Source organism: Vombatus ursinus, unplaced genomic scaffold (genome assembly GCF_900497805.2).
Source record: "Vombatus ursinus unplaced genomic scaffold, bare-nosed wombat genome assembly UNPS02014818.1, whole genome shotgun sequence".
Lineage (NCBI taxonomy): Eukaryota > Metazoa > Chordata > Mammalia > Diprotodontia > Vombatidae > Vombatus > Vombatus ursinus.
Genome location: NW_020954596.1, coordinates 3,926,998 through 3,942,716, shown reverse-complemented (window position 1 = coordinate 3,942,716; position 15,719 = coordinate 3,926,998). Strand labels below are relative to the sequence as shown.

Below are 15,719 nucleotides of genomic sequence, written 5' to 3'. Positions count from 1 at the left end.
ACTGTTTCTTCTTTCACAACATGATTAATATGGAAATAGGAAGAAGAAAAAAAAAAACATCCCTAGCCTTATGCCTCATTCACTTACTATTTTCATGACACCACTACCATTCTTCCCAGTTATCCGTACTTGGAATTAATCATTCATTCTTCCCTCTCCCTCACCCTTTACAGTGAATCACCTGCCAGGTTCTGATCGTTTATTTTCTGTCCAGTCTCTCTTCCATCACTCCCTTTTCTGTTCCCATTGCTGCTATCTTCATTATCTCTCACCTCGACTATTCGATTTAATTCAATAACTACTTATTGAAAGCTTAACTACTTATTAAAAATTTGTAGGGCACTGTGGCAAGCACACAAAGTTGCAAAAAATTACAATCTCAGCCCTCAAGAAGTTTACAATCAAGTATGGCTATATAATATTCCCACAAATAGATATGAGGTAAGGTTGGCTGTAATAAGGGCAAAATGGGTTTCTTTTATCCTAATGTGCCAGAAGAAAATTGCTAGAGGGAGTCAAACCTAACCCTACATCACTTTAACCTTCAGGAATTAGGGAAAGTTTCATGGAGAAAAATGACAGCTGAATTGAACTTTAAGAAAGAGAAGGATTTAAGCAGAGATGAGAGAATATGTGCTAGAATTGAATCACCTTATGTAAATGTTTGAAGGGAGAAGATGGCATAATGAGATCAGGGAACAATACCAGTAACTGCCAATACCAGTAACAAAGAAGTTAAAATGGGAGCAGATGGTCAAGGGGGAACATATCAACACTTTACAAGAGAGATTCTGGTTTTAGAAGATGCTCATTGTTTTTGTCTTTATTTTGGCTGGTTTATTTTGATGGTGAGAGTGTGTGTGTTTGTGTGTGTGTGTGTGTGTGTGTGTGTGTGTGAAATTCAAAACAAATGGCTTCTAAGTACCCCTTGTTTGGCCCTGTTGTCAACAGTACCTTTGTCCTTTGGGGTTGATTGAGAGACATAACAGAATTTATACTATCTGAGCTACTTCATTGAGGATGTCATATAATGGGAAAAACTCTGGTCTCATTCAGGAATCTTGGTTGTAGAAACAACTTTGCCAAGAAGCTTACCTTGTAACCTTAAACAAATCACTTCCCCATCTCTGGGTCTTTATTTTCCCATCTTAGATGATAGGGATTTGGCTAGGCCGTCTCTCATCTTCCACTTTCCACAGCATGATTCAGTGACTTCCTGCCTGGGTAACATCGTATACTATATGCAAGCTATCTTGCTGATCTAGAATATTATAGAATGTCATAGCGGAAAGAATTCTTAGGGATTATCTTAATCCAACCTCATCATACACAAACTGAAACTTAAGTCCAAAAGGAAGTAACTTGTTGAATTTACATGGCTAGTAAGAGTAAAGCTAAGATCTGAAACTAAATTCTCCGATTCAAAATCCAGTACTTATTTTTCTATACCATTATTATACTATATCACTATATTCTACTATACCACTATGGAAGTAATTTGTCCAAGATCTTATAGTTAAAAGGTAGAGCTAGGGCTAGAGTCCATGTTCTGCCTTTTAGAAACAATTCTGGCTTTTTGATGAATAAAATTACGTGAGGTCCCAGGTTTTTATTATGAAGAATGTGTGCCTTTAAAAGAGTATGAGCTTAAAAAAAAAAAATCAGTCCTACTTAGGCACTGCCTCATCTGCCATGTATATGGAGTATGCATCTTCATGATGTCCTGTGGCCCTTGATTTAGATTCTTTCCAAGGTCTAAGACAACAAAAAGGTTAATGGCCACAGAATGAACTGTTCTGGGTACTAGTTGAGAGCTGTAAACTTATGATTTCTATTTTAGGATAGAGTTGAATACAACACAAGACTCATAGAAGCCTAGAGTGTTAGAACCAATGAGGACTTTTTAGGTCTTCTACTCTTAAGCTATTTTGTGTCATGGACCATCCATTGGAAGACTGGTGGAGCCAATGGACCCCTTTTCAGAACTATGTGTTTAAATGCATGAAATAAAATACAGAAGATTAGTGGAAATCAATTACATTGAAATACGGTTAACAAAATACTGTTTAAAAAACAAACCATGTTTCCAAAGCCCAGGTTAAGAACATTTGATTTAGTCTACCACATTTATTTTACTGGTAAGGCTACTGAGGTCAGAGAACTCGTCCAAGAACACGCACTTAATGACTGAACCAGAACTAAAATGTAGGTTTACTGACTTCCTTCTAATCCCGTGTTTTTTCCACTGGATAGCCTCTTAGAAATGCTGTCATAGTGACTGACATACATATAGTAGGTGCTCAATAAATTGTTGAATGAATGTCACTTCACATTTTTTAAAAAGTTAGTCATATTTTTATAGTTAGTTTATTAACTTCCATTCTCTAGCACAAAGCACTTTCATCACAGCAGACCAAGGAGGGAAAGTAGCTGTTGTGTTTTAGTTTCTTGCATAGCTTTCATACTATGTAAATATTAACAATTATTTGCCATTTTACAAAACTGATGATTTCTCATATCACCATTTCAAGAAACTGAATCTGTTGACAGTAACTGCTTAGTTAGGTCTCTAGGTTACATGAATGCCTAGAGTCAGAGAGAGTTATCAAAGGAGGCTACCTGGAAGAGGAAGAGTTTGACCCGGCATTTCAAGAAACTAGGAGAACATGGACTATTAGTGGCGGAGGCCAGGGTTGGCGGAGAGGAAACAGAAGGATTGAAGTCCGCTGAAAGAGTAGTAGGATATGTGCAAAGGCACAAATCAGTATTAAATATATTTTATTTAGGTGTTAGATTCATTTGGATGCAGGTCTGAGTATGAGAGCCAGAAGAAATTTGTGATGAGGGAACAAGTTAGTTGTAGAACCTTGAAGTACCAAATTGAGGGGTTTGAATTTTATATTAGGGGTAAGTAGGGAGCTATATAGTAGGTTGTGTAGTAGTTTTGGAACAGGAGGCAATCATTTGGGTTAGCAACTAAGCAGAATTAAAAACCAAAACTTTGAAAAATTAATTCAGTTTTTCCCTGAAAACATCCTTCCTTTAGCTTAGATGTGAATTTCTTTTTCAGTTTGGAGGTGAGTGAGAGACAATGCTAAGCTGACCCCATTTGTATCATTCCTGGAACAGTAACATACACTTTGTTTTCCTTTGCAGATTGCATTCTCTCAGCACAGCAACTTTATGGACCTGGTACAGTTCTTTGTGACCTTTTTCAGGTACTTGTATTTTTGACTGCTAAAACATTCTGCTCTTTGGATGTTGGGCAATTTGAGTTTTTAAATAGAGTGACTTAATTAAGACAAGAATAATTACCCTTTATCTCCATGGCAGGTGGGTCTTACTGTGTAGAGTAGCTGTGTTCTTGGAAAATTGGATGTTTTGAGCTGGGATTTAAAGGAGACATAAATAAATCTAGTCCCATCCGGAAAATGCTTGCTTTCCTTTATACAGTGAAGAATCTTTTTGGAATGTGAATAACTTCCTTCAGGCTACCCATAGAAATATGGTTTGCAAATTTTGTTTGTGTCTCAATTTTTCATGACATTGAATGAGCTCACCTGCTCTAAATTTTGAATGATTAGGACATTTCTTCAGTGGAAGGGAAAGTATTCCAATTTTTAGTAACATAAACGTGCATGTTAATTTCAAGGTGATCTTTAAAAATGCAAAAACTGAGAACATTTGCAGTTTTTCTGATTGAGAGAAGTCAGTTTTCTGACTATCAGCAGCATCTCTTTGTTCTCCTATACTGCACTTGTAATTGATTAGCAGATCATAGATCTCATTTTCCTGTCACCAAATGTTATACCACTTCATGTGACCCCATGGGGGGTTTTAGTCTTGCTGAATTCTAAGATTCTGAATTCTAACAATAGAAGCCAAGCACAGCCAGGGAAGCCCAGCATGAGACTGTGAGATCCTAACACCGATACTGTTTTCATTCTCTTTTTGTTTATGTTTATATACACACATATATATGTACTTGTTCCGTGAGTATATGATATATGTGTGTGTTTACTCATAAAGCATATAAAAGATATTAAAATTTCTTCATAATGAGCCATACACAAATTACTACATACTTTCCAAAGACCTAAGGCTGCTTGATTGATTGTAAGGCACTCTCAAAAGAGGAGTGATTTCTCCGTGTTAGATGGCTTTGGGAGTTTTATTCAGGACTTTACTTCCTCTAAAGATACCCAATGAATGGGACAAAAGTTTGGACAGAGAAATCAAACCTCGGTAACAAGTTTTGACTTGGACAGAGCTTCCCATACTCTTACTTCCAGGAAACTCCTTGTATATTTGTCAGCAGATGGTATAGTTCCTTTGTAATCTAAATTGTTTTCTTAGTTGGCAGCTAGACAATATAGTGGATAGAGTACTGGACCTGGAATCAGGAAGACCTAAATTCAAATCCAACCTTAGACACTTTCACTAGCTGTGTGACCATGGGCAAGCCACTTAACATCCATTTGCTTTAGTTTCCTCAACTCAAAAATGGGGATAATAACAGCACCCACTTCCCAGAGTTGTTGTAAGTATCAGATAAGATATTTGTAAAGTGCTTAGTACTGTGCCTGGCACACAGTAGGCACTATATAAATGCTTATTACCTTCTCCCTCAAGTTCATTAAAGCATTTTACTAAAGCATAATTGGTATAGTAATTTATAACTACGTAGCTGAAAAATAGTTTAGGTCCTTTGACAAAAAGACATTGTGATTGTTTATTGTTGGCATAGCAATCTGTACATTCTTATATACCATCTTAAGACAAAGTAGAGAGAAACTGTTCTACACTTTTACAAGGGATAAAATAGCACAGATATGTGTAAACTTTTTATGCATGGCCTCAGGATGCAAAATTGGGATCAGTGGGTGGAAGTTGTAGGGACATATTTAGTTACAATATAAGGACAGGCCCTTAAAGCATCTATGTTTTCGAAAATGTAATGCCTACATAAATCCTACATTTCCAAGAGGTCTTCACAGCTTAGGAAATGGTCTTTGAAAGATGCCAAGACTGAAAAATGTGTCACCCTGTAGCCATCCTTTAACTTTAATATAAAATTTTAGATGACAAGTACATTAGGGAATGAGCAAAATAAAATTTTATGTGAAGTCTGGGATGGGAAAGAGAAAAAGTTATTATTGTTAGGGATCAGGAAATACCTCATGGAAAACATGACCTTTGAGTTCATTTATTTTTTTTAAATGAGTTCAATTTTAAAAGATGGGTGGGAATTGAACAGGCAAAAAGGGAGAAAGAGAGCATATTCTATGTATAGGGAATAGTGTGAATAAATTCACAGAGAGGGAGAAGCACAGAATATTTTCAATGGGAGTACAGAAACAGTTCAGTTTGACTGGAGCAGAGCAAAATCAGATAAATCTGAAAAAGTAGAGTGGTACTAGGTTCTAGAGAGCCTTGAATGACAAGCAAAGGAATTTGAGTTTTCTTAGATAGACAGTAGTGAACCAATTAAATTTGTTCATGGATACAATACATAATGATGCAAAGATATAATCTCTTTATAAGAAAGATTATTCTTGGAAATTTAAAGATGGAGAGAAAATAAAGGTATGGAAATCAGTTAAGAGGTTATTCCAGTAGTCCAAGTAATGAGGATCTGTAAAATAAAGTCAAAAGACTAAAGAAAAAAGAGGAAGAAGAAGAAAATGTAAAGTATTTCATAGCCACCTGTGGGAGGCTGGCCTGAAAAATAGATCAAGGAGAAAAAACATAAGAATCTTTGAACCACTGGAATGCCATGACCAAAATAAGCTTCCTGTTTCAAGAAATTTTTAAAAGAAAATTGCCTATCTCTCTTAGAACCCCAAATGAAACTCCAAAATGGAAATTCCTAGGAACATCATAGCCAAAAGTCAGAGCTTCCAGGTCAAAGAAAAAATACTGCAAGCAGCTAGAAAGAAAGAATTCAGGTACCAAGGAGCTATAGTCAGGATCACATAGGACAAAGGAGTCACCACTTTGAAGGATCTGATATCTTGGAATATGATATTCCATAAGGCAGAGTATGTGACTTTACAACCAAGAAAAACTTACCCAGAAAAATTGAGTATAATTCTGTGGGGGATAAATGGGTCTTCAATGAAATAGAGTATTCCTGATGAAACTTTGTTCAGGCTCAAAGTTAAAAGAAACCCCAAAAATGTAAACATAATCATAAAAGGATTAAACAGGTATAAATGACATACCTTCTGATATGAGGAGAAGATATATGTGCCCCTCTGAACACTATCAGGGGTCATAGCGGGAGTCTTAATTAGACAGAAGGCCTGGAAGTGGTTCTCTTATGCCTTCAGGATCTTAGAAGAATGGGAAGAAGGAGAAGAAGAATATATTGGAAGTGGAGAAGGGAGGGAAAGGAAAGTTAGGAGATTTTTTCTGGATGAACTAACTAATCTAATGGTGAATCTACACCATCATTCCATGAGGAACAAGCAGCTACTTCCTCCTTAGAGAGCCCAGATCTCTCTCATTTGGAATGAGGATGATTTTATGTTGCTTAGCTTTGAGTGTTCAGATATGTATGTGTTTATGTTTCCATATATGTGTGTGTATGTGTGTTTATATAATTTTCCTTACATATATGGATGTGTGTATTTATTTCTTTCTATATATATTTCCTTTGGGACATGGCCAGTGTGGAAATTTGTTTTGCTTGCCTATTCATGTTTATAACAGGGGTTTTGTTTTTCTTTTCTTCTCAGTTGAAGAGGGGGAGGAGAGAAGACAGAATTTTGCTGATTAAAATTTTTTTTTAAATAGAAAGGCTTCATTGTAAAAATAAAGAAAAAGTAATATGAAGAACAGAGAGAAATCCTGACTTCTGTCAGAATATTGGAGGGTAAATGAATGTGACACAGACAAGAAGGGAAAGGCAGACCTCTGAACCCTTGAAGCTAAGCAATAGATAATCAGCTTTGTTCCAAAACATTGGGAGCTGGGCTGTCTGAGGAGGAAGCAGCTGCTTATTCTTCAAGGAATTCACAGGTGCCATAAGATGAGTTCATTCAGTAAGAATCAGACAAAGAATATTCAAATAGTGGTATTGCTAGTTAGTGACTCTTTGTTGAAGAGTCCTGAGGTAACTAATGCACATATCCAGTATTTGGCATAAAATCTCCCAAGACATATCACACTTAACGACTACTACTCAGCTCTGACAATGCACATGGGCACAAACAGTACTTTCAGAAGGAAGTTAGAAAGCATTGCTAAGGATTACAGTAGGATAGACAATCTTGGGCAAGAACCTGAAGATTCTTAAGGGTACAGGTTGTTATTTCCAGTCAAAGGCAAGAGCTTCAGAATAGATGTAAATTTTAGGAGTCAATAGCTAGTTAAGAAAATGATATTGTCAGTGGTATATTACAAATTCACATTAGCTATATTGTATTTTTATTTATTTTGTTAAACAATAACATTTTAAATCTAGTTCTGCTGCTCTTAGAATTGGGTCTTCTCGAGTTTGACACCTGTCCTAGAGCACTGAGAAGTTATGTGATTTGCCCAGGGTTACACTGGTATTTGTTAGTCGGGATTTGAACTCAGGCCTCTGTCTCAAAAGTTGGCTGTCTATCCAGTATGCTAACTTTATCTCTCTTGTTTAAAAAAAGAAAGAAAGAAAAGAAACAGAAAAAAGACAGTTCAGCAAAACCAACACAACCACCATGTCCACAGTATATGTAATATCCTATACCCTACCTCTGAAAAGAGTCAAAGGAGTTGCATTTTCTCAACTAGTCTTAGAAGCCAAATTTGGTCATTATAAGTATATAAAACCTGAGAATTCAAAGAAAATTGATAATTAAAGAAATACAATAAGCCCAAACTAAAACAGGAAATAGAAAGCTAAAATAATCCAAACTTAGAGAAATTGAGGAAGCCATAAATAAATTGGCAAAGAAAAAAATTGGGCCGGAATTAGTCATCCAACAGATATTTTTATAGAACTCCTACTGTACAGCTACTACAGTCCTGATTTCTGTCTAAAATCCTTTTGATTTCTGAAGTTTGTCCATCTTAATAGTCACTGCCTCACCTTGGAATTTGGAATTATTCAAGACAGTTAGGAGATTGATTTTTCCATGAGTAACCCCAAAATAATTGCTTTGGGTTGAGTTATAAAAGAATCTCATACTGTATTCTGCACCCCCTTAGGAATTTAGTAAATACTAGCTAAAGGAAATAAGTAGTTAAATCATCTAAGTGTTTGTGTATCTGTTAGTCAGAATGCTGGTATTTTGCCAATAAGGCATAGTCACTAGAACTGATCTGAGTGAAACCATATCTCACACATGGTTTTAAAAGACCACAAACCAAAGCTTAAATCAACATTTGATTATTTATACCCTTCTTACTTCCTTTTGCTCCACATCTACCTTGGCACCATTTCCCTTCTCATTCAGGACACCAGCATAAGGAAGAACAAAGAAAAAGTGAACATAGTTTGATAGAAAGAGTCTTAGATTAGAACTCAAAAGTTCTAGGTTTTAACCCTAGCTATCTATATCTTCTGTCACTAACTAGCTTATATGACTGTAGTCAAGTCACAAAACTTTTTTGAGCCTTAGTTCCCAAGACATGAAATGGAGAGTAAAATGCCTATCTTTTGTTCTATATCTAGCGCATCCATTTTAGAGACTTAATGCCTCATCTTTTTTGGTTTCTCTACCACAGTGAGTTACTTGATCCTCTCTGAACTGTTCAGAACACCAGGTAGTCACTTCTTTATGAAAATTAATCTTAATATTTCACAAGTTCAAGTCTCAGAAAAGGAAAATAAATTAAGCTGATGTTTAAACATACACACACACACACACACACACACACACACCCCAATGGATTCTTACTAGAAAACTAGTATTTTTTTCCTAAGTGATTGGCATAGCTAGAGTTGCATAAATGATATTCCCCCAGTTAAGGTCTCATTCTGTAGTAATTATGTTTTCTACTGTGTGCTGTAGCATATGAAGCCATTTATATGATTTGTATTTCAGCATTGTAAATGTAGTCATCTACTCAGGAACTGGAAACAGGGAAGTGGTGTTTTCAGCATGTCGGGATTGATATTAGTGCTATGTAGTTCCTTCCAATTAAGTGATTTGGTGGATAGAGCACCAGGCCTGGAGTCAGGAAGACTCATCTTCTTGAGTTCAGATCTGACCTCAAGACTCTTACTAACTGTGTGACTCTGGGCAAGTCACTTTACCCTGTTTACCTCAATTTCCTCATCTGTAAAATGAGCTGGAGAAGGAAATGGCAAACTACTCTAATATCAATGCCAAGAAAACCCTAAACAGGCTCACCAGAGAGTCAGATGTGACTGAAACAACTCAACAACAAGAAGTCCCTGCCACATCTCCCATTATTGCTTTCTCTCACAGAAAACTGGACTTGCCCAGGGCTTCTTCCCTACAGACTATGTAGCTTGACTTGGAGTCAACACTAGAATATAAGTATTGTTTACTGGGAGAAAATTTACTGTTTAATTTATATATTCTGTGTCTTTTGGATTTAATGGGAACAAGGCATGTCTTCCCTTCTGAAACCTGGGCTACCAGAATTTAAGTTAGTACTTAACTTACTTAAAGTTAAGGAGACTTTTTTTTTAGTTTCTTTCTTTATTATGAATTTAATAAACATGAACATTTCAGTATACAAAAACTAAAGAGAATTGTAAGTGAAACTGTGGGTTTCTGTTATATGATTTTTAATATATATGAAATTTAATTCAGTAATTAACAAAATTGCTCTGCTGCTCTGTATACCCTTCTTAACATCTTTCTGCTCTTTTCGGTGTGTTTTCAATGTTTCAGTGATGCTCTTTAGTTTTCTTGTTTCTGCATCTTTCTCATTACGCATTTCCTCCCTACTCCGAATCTTCCTCCTCCTGCCAAGTAAAAGCCCTCCTTTGAGACAAGTCAGTATAATTAAACAAAATGAATTTACACATTGGCTATGTCTGAAAATATCTGTTTCATTCTATATCTCTAGTGTGTAATCCATCATCTCTCTGCTAGGAGGTGGGAAGCGTACATTATCCCCAGTCTTCTGAAGTTATGATTGGCCATTCATTATTCATTGTCTTTAAGTCTTTTGGAGTGATTTTCATTTGCACCTGGGGTTCCCAGCCTGGGTAGGTATACTGCCAGAGGTACAAAAGTTTGTCATTAGGAATGTTTGGTAAATAACCATATTGTACTACTCAAGATAATAAATCTCTTTTTTACATTTCTTTTTTCATATACATGGCATACTCTAGAATTTATTTCCTTTCATATTGAGTGGAGATATGAGAGGGGTTACTGAAAGCCAGTAGTAACATGGACAGTATCAGATCCCTAAGGCCAAGGGACTTCACCTTTGTGATGGAGTGGAAAGTTTATTTTCTATATGGAACACTTCCGTGAATCCTCGACAGGATGGCCCTTGAGCCATGTTTCTGTTGTTGCTCTGTGATTCTATAGAATTAGGGATGGACTATATATCATTTTTCATCTTGTGTTCCCAGTACCTAGCAGTGCTTACTAAATATCTTTTTTTTTCAAGTTTGATAGTATTTTTTTCCAATTACGTGTAAAGATAGCTTTCAACATTCATTTTGTAAAATTTTGAGTTCCAAATTTTTCTCTCTCCACTCCTGCCTCCCAAGTCAGCAGGCTATCTGATATAGATCATACGTGTACAATCATGTCAAACACTAATAAATATTTTTAATGAAATAGAATGGTAAGATAGGAAATTAGGGAGAGGGAAAAAATAAAATAGATTTGATGCTCTGTCATATATTTTATTTAAAGGAGATTTTCTTCCTATATAACATTCTCTTCAGATAGCTAAACAGATATGATCACATTGTAACATGGGGAACTGGAGAAGATTTACCTAGTTCTGGCTTCAGTCTTCTTATCAGTGAGTTAGGTCATTGTGAGGAAATTGTGTGATGATTGTGTTTAAACACTGTTCAAATAATGTTTTGTTCATATGTATGGCAGGGGGGTGGGGAGGTGGTGAGACAGCCCTTTTAAGAAACTTGAAGGGATTTAAAAACTGTTAGCCTGGTGACTTTAAGCAATAAGATGCAAAATAACTTGCATACTGGCAGAGAGCTTTAAAAAAACTGTATCATGGGTAAATAGAGAAGCTTTTTTCCAAACTGGACAAAATGACACAAAGTTGAAAGAGTTCTTTGGTCTTAGAGTCCAGATATCTTGGTTCATCCTGGGCAACTTTCTCCTCTATCTAGGCCTTATTTTATCCCATCATAAAATAGGTTTAGTAAGACTGTAATTACCTTCCTCAAATCAATTCAATAAACATATCTGATACTGTGCTAGGCTCTGAGGTTCTCAAGATAAGACCCAAACAGTTCCTTCCCTAAAGGACCTTGTATTCTTTGTGGGAAGAAAGGTAGTGGTGGTCTAAAACAAGTTCACATAATGTGAGTTCAACAGTGAGAGCTTGAATAACAGGAAGTCTCAGGGAAGCGTCTGTCCTAAGGCATCCTTTGCTGATTTCATCTGCTCTTATGGATTCAGTTGTTATCTCCGTGCAGATGATTGTCAGATATACTCATCCTGTATTAACCCGTCTCTTGGCCTTTATCTTGTATCACCAGCTGCCTCCAGGACATCTCCAGTTCACTATGTCCGAAACACAACTCATTATTTCCCCCACCCCAGTCCCTCCATATCCTCCCTTCTGAACTCCCGTATTGCTGTCAAGAGCACCACCATGCTCTTAGTCACTCAGGCTCACAACCTGGGTGTCATCTTCCACACCTCACTCCCACTCACCTTTTATATCCAATCTGTCACCAGTCTTGTCATTTCTACCTTCATAGCAACTCCTGTATGTCCCTTTCTCTCCCCTGGTTCAGGCCCTAATCACCTCATGCCTTGATTATTGCAGTATGCATCTGATTGGTTGATATCTGTGCCCCTAGTCTCTCCCCACTCCAAGGCATTCTCCACTTAGCTACCAAACTGTTTTTCCTAAAGTACAAATCTATATCACTCCTTTCTCTCTACCTCTACCCCCCGACCCATGCCTACACTCCTTGAACTTCAGGAGTTCCTCGTTACCAGCAAGATCAAATAAAAAATCCTCCAATGAGCTCTTAAAGTTCTCTATGACCTGGCCCCTTCCTACCTTTCCAGTCATATTTTACCCCTTTCCACATATTTAGAACCTAAAAACACTGGCCTTCTCTTCATCTCCAACTCTAGGGTTTTCACTAGCTCCTGTGCCTGGATTTCTCTCCCTCTTGCCTTCTCTGACTTCCATTCCAGACTTTTGTATATATGCATATATATATGTATGTATGTATGTATGTATGTATGCAGTTGTATGCAGTTTGTCTTCTCCTTTAGAATTTAGCTACTTGAGGACAGGAACCATATTTTTTAGTGTTTTTTTTGTGTCCCCAGCATTTAATACGGTGCCTGGCTCATTGTAGATACTTAATAAATTCCTGTTGACTTACTGGTATCAGGAACTCCCCCATCAATGCAGGTCAGCATCTTCTCTGTAACTTCAAGTCTTAGACAATTTCCTGAAGCATTGAGAGGTTCGGTATCTGCCCGGGGTTGCATGCCCTGGGTTTTACAGGCTACTCTTCCTGTCTGCAGGGCCAGTTCTTTATCCACAATGCCACGCTGTCTTTCAGAATTAAATCTTGCTATGTGTTTTTTCTTTCTACTCACCTTTGCTAGGGGATAGTTGACTAATTCATATTTTAATTGTAATTGTTAGTATTTATTTAGCACTTAAAGATTACATAGTCCTTTACTAATATTACCTCATTTGATCTTTGTAGGTAAGTGCTACTATTATCTCCATTTTACAAATAAGGAAACCCAAGGCAGGCTAAAGTGAAGTGACTTGCCCACTGTCACACAGATTGTAAGTGTCTGAGGTTGAATTTGATTCCAGAGCCGATGATCTATCTACTTCACCCTCTGATTGCCTTAATCTTTTTTAAAAGATGTCCAGTTTTGTAGGAAAGTGTAATTGACCAGAATACATGTTATTATTTATCTATCCCTAGAGTAAGTCTTCTCATGGAGTCTGAGTTGACTATACAATGGCACCCACCAAAACTGGAGACACAGCCTTCCAAACCTGATTTGAGGCAACGGGTCTTTTAGATGCAACCCTTTTCTGTGATGGGCATTCCTGTTATCCTCCTCATCAGAAAGCATCAAGCCTAGCACACATTGATGTGCTAGACAGTGTACAAACTGAGATCTCCTAAATGTGAGAGGCCCATTCCTGCCTCTGCCAGCAATGCCTTCGGCATGCCTATTTTCCAGTCCAAATTCAATCCTTCCAAGCCCAGCTCAGATCCCAGCCTTTTCAGCAAACCTTCTCAATGACAGTAGCCGACAGCAACCTCTCTCTGCCTTCTGCCTGCCCATAGTACTATGTACTATGTATCCATTGTAGAAGCTCTTGACATTGTTTTATAGTATTTTCTCTACTTATTTTATGTTTCATCTTATCTTCATGAAAAGATTGTAAGCACTTTAAAAACTGCACTGCATCATGCACTTCTTTCCCTAATATATCTATCTTCTAGTACAGTCTCAGTAGATATTTGGTGAATTAAATTGAATTAGCTCCCTACCTTGTAAGTGCTGATAGACACACTCACATGCACAGACACTGACTGAATAAGTATACAGATTTGTTGTTGTTCTATTATTCAGTTGTGTCCAACTCTTCGTGACCCCGTGGACCATACTGTCCATGAGGTTTTCTTGGCAAAGATAGTGGCTTGCCATTTCCTTCTCCAATGAATCAAGATATTAAGAGGTTAAGTGACATCCCCAAGGTTACACAACCAATACATGTCTGAGACCCCGTTTGAACTTGGGTCTTTCTGATTCCTGGCCCAGCAGGCTATCTACCGAGCCACCTAGCTTTGCCGCCCCCCACCCCTAACCCCAGCAACTAGATACTGATTTATTACAGTATTTTAATATAGATCAAAATACCTTAATAAACCACTGAATTGGACTATAATTATGGCATAGTAATAGTGTGTGGTTGATGTTAGATGTTCCTTTGAAACTCCTAAAGTACTTTCTTCTTACTTTGTGGCATGTCATCAGGAAGCTTCTGTCTATTGCTTTAGAAACTTTAGTCTTAGTTTTAGTTGTTGCATTGCCACTCAATCATTAGAATTTTTCTAAATTTTTCTGCCTTTCCTCTTATTTTTTTTTCAATGTCATAAAATTTTCTACATTAGCCCTGTTTTCTGGATCTTTTTTTTCTGGTACTGGTGGGGTTTTGGGATGTGCTGACTGGATATGTTAATTTTTTTATGAACATTGGAGTATAACTTTGGGAGGGGACACAGGATAAGAAAAGTCACTGATTATTGTTGTGGTGTTTGATTTATGGTTTTTATCATCCCATGCAGAAGTTCATTTTGGGGAATAACGTACACTTCTGTTTGTCTACATTTTTATTTTGGCTAATCATGTACATCATTGCTAACAGTTAATATTAATATACTACTGTAATGGGCTGCTTGTCTGAGGCCTTTAAGAGAAACCAAAAGATTTGCTGGATTTGGGAGAGTTCACTTAAAGGATGTAAGTTCCATATTTCCTGAATTTGGAGACATAGGAGGTTTTTCAAAAACTAGTATTAATAAATGTGTTTTCGTAAAATGTTGTATTTAATGAAAACCATATTTCCCTTGCATTTATAGCTACAAGTGACCCATTGAAAGTTTGTAACCTAGACATTGAAGCATTGTATTCCTGGGGTTTCAGACCTATTTTGTGGTTAGTGTTGAGTTACATTTTCAATTGGGATACATTTGAAATGCTAACTTTGGACCGTGCATTTCCTCCTAGCTGCTGCAGACTGCCCACTGATGTCAATGGAACCTCTGTGCTCAAATTATGGATAGACTGTGTCTCAGAACTAGTAACTTTTTTTTCCTAACAGGCCCCATAAATGCTCTAATAAAGCTGCAGAACAACAAGGCTCTCATATGGATTATGTATTGGCCTTGGTCCATTCATCTATTCAGGAAGTTGTAGGAAATTGTACCTTATGTTCATTGACCTGGTTTATGCCACACTATGTGTGATTTTGGAAGGTTCTATGAAAAGACTTGTATTGGTTCATGCATCATACCATTACTTTCATACAAAAAGTTCATGTCTTCCTTTCACTACTTTTTTTTTTAAAAAGATGATCATTAAAATTTCTGCACTTTCTAAAAAATATACAGTATAACCTATGCCAGCCATAGGTCATGGGGTTAAGTGGTAAAATTAGTGCATACATAGTGGTACCTAGTGCAAAGAGTAAAAAAGCATTTGTCTCTCCTGCTGACTGTTGGTGGTATTTTGTAATAGTAAATGTTTATGACAGTCTTCAGTCATATGCATCAGAAAGCCAAAAAGGAAAGGATAGTTGGACTGAATTGTTTTTTTGTGTCAGTGGGAGCCAGATAAAATGGTTTATTCCGTAAGAATTCAAGATAACTCTCTGGTCCATAAAATCCCAATGTCTGTAAATCGCCTTGAGATTCCTTTTCCTATTCCATTTTTTTCTACCAACACTACCTACCTGAAACCTCAACTAGAGTCACCCTACTTTGTTTTTGTGAATGTGTGAAGTAGTGAATGAATGAGCATTTATTTTACTGTGCATGAAGCACT

At 36.9% G+C, this 15,719-nt stretch overlaps 1 protein-coding gene across 1 annotated transcript in view; it reads left to right on the top strand.

Moving 5' to 3' along the window:
- Nucleotides 1-15,719, top strand: part of ATRN (attractin) — a 236,299-nt gene that overhangs the window by 164,350 nt on the left and 56,230 nt on the right. Inside the window, exon 25 of the mRNA XM_027836676.1 lies at nucleotides 3,157-3,218. Coding sequence (XP_027692477.1) covers nucleotides 3,157-3,218 — 62 coding nt within the window. The remainder of the gene's footprint in view (nucleotides 1-3,156; nucleotides 3,219-15,719) is intronic.